The sequence below is a fragment of the Penaeus vannamei genome, chromosome 2, assembly GCF_042767895.1.
Source record: "Penaeus vannamei isolate JL-2024 chromosome 2, ASM4276789v1, whole genome shotgun sequence".
NCBI lineage: Eukaryota > Metazoa > Arthropoda > Malacostraca > Decapoda > Penaeidae > Penaeus > Penaeus vannamei.
Genome location: NC_091550.1, coordinates 47,088,221 through 47,095,720, shown reverse-complemented (window position 1 = coordinate 47,095,720; position 7,500 = coordinate 47,088,221). Strand labels below are relative to the sequence as shown.

Genomic DNA, 7,500 nt, shown 5'->3' with positions numbered 1-7,500 from the left:
AAAAATAAATAAGTAAACAAAAATAATGAATAAATATGTAAATGGCAAAATATTCATAGTGAAAGCCACATCAAAAGAAAAAGCCAATTAAACTTCAGTTTGTGTCTCAACTCATTCTTAAGAAAACACAAAAATGCAAACACATACATATTGACAAATATAAACATAAACACATAACACACAAACATACAGTATACACATACAAACACACCATGTACAAACAGAAACGCAAACATACTAGACACACCATATACAAACATTAACACGCACATACATATAAACAAAAACATACACACATGAACAAGCACACACATTTACACACAAAAACGTATACATACTTGCAAACACACAAACATACATTCAAAATCACCTGCCCACCCGTAACAGACAGTGCGTAGAAGGTACTTGTTTATGGTGATGTGGACTGGTTACTTGTAAAAATTCCTCTTGATGATTAGTCACATGTATAGTAATCCCACACGTACGCAATTACATAATGAGCTCATGTCATTAATGCATAAATGAATGTCTTACAATTATCACTACTTAGCATCTCACAGCATCTTAATCTTGTGACCAAAAAGGTAACATAATCACAGAATTACTAATCAAATAAGAAATGAACGATAATAATACTCAAAAATTTTCTTGTGCTTGAGAAAGGAGTTCAGCCACTTAAATACAGTCTTTAATCTCTTTCCTCAAATATCCTACCGATTTATCCCATGACAAGAAGAAAAAAGAAAAGAAGAAAAAAAAAATGCTAGCCACTAACAATGCATATGAATGACTGAACAATATTTCGTGGCAAGATGAGTAATTACATATTTTACATTTATAAAAAGATGCATATTCATTCATACCTTTTTTTCAATATCATCATGACCTTCATTAAGACTGGGGTTGGGGGTAAATGGGGGTTAAATGCATGATAATGACAGCTAATCATATACCCGTTCAGTGCTTCTTAGGTAACTATTTAGTCACTTGACAAGCCTCGGTAATCTCCCCATAAGAGTTCATCAAACAATTTAACGTTTGTTTCTGTTCTTAAATGGAACAAAATAACATACCATCATCACACAGATCATTTTGAGGAATGCTACAATGGTAGGATTTTCAGCCTTTTCAAAATGAACAGGAGGAATGTGAATACTAAGTCATCACAGGGCACCTTTGTGATGATCTACTTTCTAAAATTTACATTCTTTATAAACAACATTAATAAGTTACATATGGCCATCTAATTTTCCTTGTTTTGTATCTGTACTTCTGCACATTTCAATAGAGTAAGCAATGCATTTTCACTTTAAAAATGAGGTAGTCTAAAAAAGATGAGCAAAATAGCAAAGTTCCAAGAAATCTGAAAATGACTTCAAACCAGCAAAAGGCCCAAGAAATCAACCATAATAAAAGCAAAAAGAAATAGAATTCAAAAGAGAGTAATATACAAAAACAAAAGAAAAAAAAGGAGAAAAAAGAAAAAACAAGTGAATCAGCCATCCTATAGTGTATGCAAAATACATATGGTTATTCAAAAGCCTTCCCCTAAACATGCAAATCAAAGATATACAAGAAAAACCTACCATCAATAAGTCATACATGACAGCCATCAAATCAAGCAAAGGCCAGAAGCACTGGAATGGAACATTCACGGAGAACAACTTACGCTATAACTACTGTCTGTATTGTTGTCTTTCCTCATGATGACCTGGACGGTGTTGTCCTGCCCGTCTCCTTCGCTGCTGGATGCGGACACTGTGTCTCCTACACCGTGCCCTTCTGACGCCTACAGTACCCAAACACATAATCAACCACAAGCTTTTTCCCAGGCATACTTTTGTTCTCAACTAAATTGCTAAATCATGGCTGCTTTCCCCCCCACACCTCCCTCTGTTTACATATACTTTCCTATGTGAAACAATATGACCACATGACACATGAAAGCATAAAATGTTGATGAGGGATTTTAGTATTTTTTCTTTCTTTCTTACTTTCTTTCTCTTTTCTTATATCACACTCTCAAAACAGAAGGGAAAAAAGGGGTAAAAAAATCAAAAAAAATCATATATATTACATGTGCTACAGGGTAAAACACACTGTACTCTAATTAAGGGTCCAAGTATTACCAACTTCCATTTAAGGCAAGAGCTTACTTTTATTGGTTTATTTCAGATGTTTGTTTGCAGTCTTGAAGAAGGTCTAAGATACAAGCGAGCCACAAGCAAGGAGAGCAACATCACACGACCTATACTGCATTACACGACCTTCTATGTCTTAAGCAAAAGCCATAACTTCATTTATGATTAAGTGGAGAAGCACAAACATGCTGGTGGGCAAATAATAAGTCTGGCAGCTCTTCCATCTTCATATATTGGTGAATATCTATCTCCCACTTCTTAATTTCCTTGCATATAAAGATTATACATTTTTGGCTTATATCATCATCCTGCCTCTAATTCTTGTGTGTTTCTGCAGTCTACTTATTCCCATACAAGTTTTGCTGATGATTATTTCCAAGTAGCTAATCATCTCAGCAACTCCTGTCTTCGTATCATATTGTGTTGCAGAATAAATGTTGCAATCATTAATTCATCTGCCATACTGGCAAACTTCTTGATCACATCTAGCGTCCTCAAATGTGTATCTACAGGCAAATAAGTTTCCATAGATAATGTTTAATCACATATGAAAAAAAAGGTTGAGAAATGGCACTAAAATAACTGAATTACATATGAATGTCTTCCCTCTTAATAAATTTAATATAAAGGACTGAAAAAGAAACTTTTGTTCTACTCCTTTTATAAACACCTTAAAATCTCCAGAGCAATGATGATGCCAGCAATATATATCTGCCCACCAAATACCTATATCATATCACAATTTCTTTTCAACTTACTATCTCTAACTTCTGTTAACAATGCAACAAACAACTAAAAAGGAACAAATGGTTATTTGTAAGCATCTCCCCCCAAAATTACGGAAAACACAGATCATATTCAAGCCCTTATTACTTCAAATACACTTTCTTAAAACCAAAACCAAGCATAAAAATCAACTTCCAATTCTACAAATTCAAATCTACAAAAAAATAAATACATATATCCCTAAAAAAAAACAGCAAAATATGTCATACGGTCCATGGCGTGGTTAATTTGAAAAATCTACAAATACAAAAGTGTACTCTAAACAAATACGGCAACAATGACAACAAGGATCAAAGACGCACAGCAACAAAGACTCACCTGAGAAACATTGGAATTAGACCTCCTGTGTGCCTGACTTGTATTTACATGCACAATGAAGTTCTCTGCCAGCTCTTCCACTGCGTCCTCAAACTCATTCTCCTCCTCATCCTCGCTGTGGCTGTGACCTGCAGGTAGAACAAGGAAGTTAAAGAAAGGGATGGTTACAAGTGTGGGATCTGTCTAAGCTATAGTCTGAGAGGGGGATCTCTCTTATAAAGAAGGAAATAGAGTAAAAATAATGATAATTAATGCTGAATGAGTCAGATTGAAATACTGTATATAGGCAGAGACAAAGTACAAATATAGGAAATCACAGAAAAATAATAGAATATGACAAAATTATCTAAAAATTGAAATAATAGGAAATCTATTATCATCCCTTTTGTATAAATAGCATGATGAAATAACAAATAACATCCTCATATAATATTGCTAACATTAAAAAAAAGAAAAAATGCAGATACTACTCCCTCTTTTCCAAATATAAAGAAAAAAAAAGACAAGTCAGACAACAACAGCTAAAAGAACTGCAGATGTCTCACTTCTTGCTTCTAATAAATCAGTGTGCTTATACTATCAAGTCTTTATTACTTCAAGCCACCAGCTGTGCACAAGTTACTGCCCTCATAACCTTTTAAAACATAATCTAAAAGAAAATAATCAAAGTTGTTAGTTCCACCAATAAGAGGCCTCTATGCAGAAACACTTGTTCATTATAGACAGAAAAAAAAACTGATATCAATTTACTCTCACACAGCAAGACCCTTTTATACATGTCTGGGGATGGTAAAACCACTCTTGATGATTCTCCGTTCTTCTGTCTCAGCTATCGATATCAATTATCTACACTACAACCTCAAATTTTAAATACTTGTGCTTATATGTAAATAAATATTTCAAGTGCAATCAACTCCTTATCATTTAATCTCTGTCCTCAATGCAATGTTACTTCCCTTAGGACACTTAGGCTGATGTGATCTTGTTTACATAAAAACTAAGTCATCAGTGATCCATCCTTCTTATGAAGAAAAATTCTGGATCAAGGTTGTAGATACAAGAAAGCATAATCAATATCATCTGTCATAGCACTCCTATTCTATTAAACACACACTAAGTAGGCAAATCTATAGACAATACAAACTCTAGATAGAGTTTAAGAGCTATAACTGATAATTTCAATCCAATCACCATCAGAACTGCATGTAATCCTGTTGAAGATTTAATAAAAATACATAAATAACATTCACTGTGTTATAAAGCCATCCATTCTCTCAAAATCCTTCCTATATCAATAAGAACATACATATCTGATGCACAAAGCTCTGTTTTGATTCAAATCTCCTTATATAAATATCATGAAACATTATTTCAATAGAAATCCAAAAATAATCAAAGCATAACAGATAAATGTCTATATATATCATAATACAGGTCTAAGACCCGATAGAACTCGCTGATATTGCTTCTTATAAACCAGAGATGTGACAAATGAATTGGTATGACATCTCTTTGAACAAGTTTGAAAGGTACTTGTTGTCTATCTTTGCTTGTATGAGGAATCTGTTCCTTGAATTAAGTTCATCCTTGAATATAGCAAGAACATTTTTCAAAAGATTTACCTAGAAGTGGCTGTAAAGAGAACAGGTACAGTATGTGCAATCAACTTTGGGAGACAATCTTAAAATACTTACAAGTGAACCAATGTATACACTTGCTAAGATATACTATTTAAAATTTGGATATATTACACAAAGACTAAGAGGAAACCACTACACCCAAGTTATGATAACACAGGAAACAGAAAATGTAATCCATACCTTCTCCGCAAGAATCAAATAAAATAACCAACATCGACAATAAAACGGGTTTTATCTGGGTCTCCCATTCTTGGGTCCTTGCCAGCATCAAAACCTGTTCCTCAAGATATATATATAAACTTCCTTATTGGACTGCATGTATGTAAATGTAGATCTAAATAGCATGTGTGGCAAACATTCTGTGAAATGACTTTGTAGGCAAACAGCTAAACAGACAGACTAATTTACAGACTGACTGCTATTTTTCCTATTCAGGTTCAGTAAATGAGCAATAGCAATCATTGAATTCATCATATCTTGCATCAGAATTTTCTTTCTGTTAAATAAAGAAAGATATTACTATAATCTTTGGTGGTATTCTCATTATAGTTCTATATAATTACTGTCAACGTACTGGCATTTTATGCATAAATTCCTTTACATATAATCTACTATTTATTAAATATAAATCAAAGAATTCAATAACTTTCCAATTCATCAAAACTTTCTTGGTTAAAGATAAACATGTACTATATATGCAGCCCTTCCAAAGTTTACTATTGCAATTCAAGTAGAAAACAAATATACTTAACTTTTCAATAGATCTTATATTTCTAATATCATCAAGTATGTCTCTGCTCAGTCCTAGTAATGTACAGTCTTTGGTCCTCACAATCTATTTGTTAACCTTAAAGACAACCATCTAATTTTCACTAGGATCTTGACCCTGCTAGCTTTGACAACCTTTATCTTGTACAGGGGGACTATCAGATATCAAATGCTACTGAACAGCCATGTCTCACTAGTGCCAACCACAACATAACAACCAGAAGTGGAAAAAAGTAGTTCCAAGTGGTTAGTGTTAGTACGGATGAGTAAAATCCTCTACATCTACGCCTCTCATCCCTAACCCACCTGAAAGTACTTCCTTCACCTGTTCAGGATTTGGATCTGGAGGTCGGTATTCATTGACAGCTACTGGTGCCGAGCTGGGTACGGGACCTTGCAGCCCTACAGAGACACCTAATATGTATGCAAGGCCCCACAATACTTATAGAGGTAAAAGCATTAGCATAAGCAAACATTATTCAACTTGCTGAATAACCCTTCCTACAAAGGGATGGATACATTTTCCCCAAAAGATAAAATAATAAATGTAAATGCACTAGGGACTATGAGGGCAGACACTAAAACCAATTTGCCTAAGCAAAGCATGACATAATCCTATCTTCTTTTTTAAGAAATCAATTAGCATTCTTTTATCACACTAGTCATAATACACAACTTAAAAATTACAGAACCTGTTAATCCTACCAGTGAAATCAAAATACAGAGAACATACAATGCTGCTAGAGGCATTTTATAAAATCAACTTTTTAAAGCTGCGCAACATACATGTGATTCAAGTTAAGCACATGCTTCCCCCCCTTTTTTCCAATTAATTACTCATAAATCCTAACAAGGAGTGTGCATGCAACAACACTGAATGTTACTCAGCTGAACACTAACAGAAACAAATAAAAAAAACTGATAGAAAAAAAAAATACAATAATAATAAACTAATAATTTTCCAAACCCTCATTTTACAGACAGATCATCCTCTCCTTTCCTTCCTTTTCTCGCCTGTACTGACCTGGTGGCATGGCCTGATTCATCTGTTCCTTGGCCTCCTGCTCAAGATGTGAATGCTGGCGGGCCAACTGCTCCACCATATCTTCCAGCCTCAATCGTTGGTCACGCTCATGCTGCAAGAGACGCTGCCATTTGCGCCCAGCAGTGCCACTCACATCCACGTAGTCGTTGCAAGCCTGAAAGAGTAGGGATATGTCAGTAAATATAATTTTTTTCTTTGAATCAAATAACACGAAAAGAAGAATATTAATAAGAAAAGAAAAACAAAAAGAAAACAACCAACATGACTCTGTTTTCACCGTTTATCCCCGAGGAACAAACACGCAAGCAATCAGCCACAACCTATAAACACAAAATCGGGAAATCTATTGTCTATGTCGTTTGAACACGAAGATTAAAGGAAAGTCGTGAATTGATGCGAAGCTTTGGCATGGACGAATCAATGGCCTCTTGAATAATACGTGATTTTCTGGGGTGGAAGAGGGATAATGGCTTACGGACCACAATAGGATGAACAAGGATAATCACACTAAAATAGACCCTCCCTCTCCCTCTCTGTCTGTCTGTCTGTCTGTCTGTCTGTCTGTCTGTCTGTCTGTCTGTCTGTCTGTCTGTCTGTCTGTCTGTCTGTCTGTCTGTCTGTCTGTCTGTCTGTCTGTCTGTCTGTCTGTCTGTCTCTCTCTCTCTCTGTGTATGTATGTATGTGTATGTGTGTGTGTGTGTGTGTGTGTGTGTGTGTGTGTGTGTGTGTGTGTGTGTGTGTGTGTGTGTGTGTGTGTGTGTGTGTGTGTGTGTGTGTGTGAGCGCGCGCGCGGGTTTGAGTG

General features: G+C 35.1%; 1 protein-coding gene across 14 annotated transcripts in view; it reads right to left on the bottom strand.

The window, feature by feature from the left end:
• Nucleotides 1-7,500, bottom strand: part of Osbp (oxysterol binding protein) — a 337,878-nt gene that overhangs the window by 49,257 nt on the left and 281,121 nt on the right. For 5 of the 14 annotated variants that reach the window (XM_070133810.1, XM_070133814.1, XM_027381268.2 and 2 more), the window contains 4 exons: nucleotides 6,678-6,852; nucleotides 5,960-6,055; nucleotides 3,246-3,373; nucleotides 1,670-1,789 (listed from right to left, as the gene is read on the bottom strand). In XM_070133810.1, coding sequence (XP_069989911.1) covers nucleotides 1,670-1,789; nucleotides 3,246-3,373; nucleotides 5,960-6,055; nucleotides 6,678-6,852 — 519 coding nt within the window. The remainder of the gene's footprint in view (nucleotides 1-1,669; nucleotides 1,790-3,245; nucleotides 3,374-5,959; nucleotides 6,056-6,677; nucleotides 6,853-7,500) is intronic. The other 9 variants (XM_070133851.1, XM_070133858.1, XM_070133864.1 and 6 more) reach the window with 3 other exon arrangements.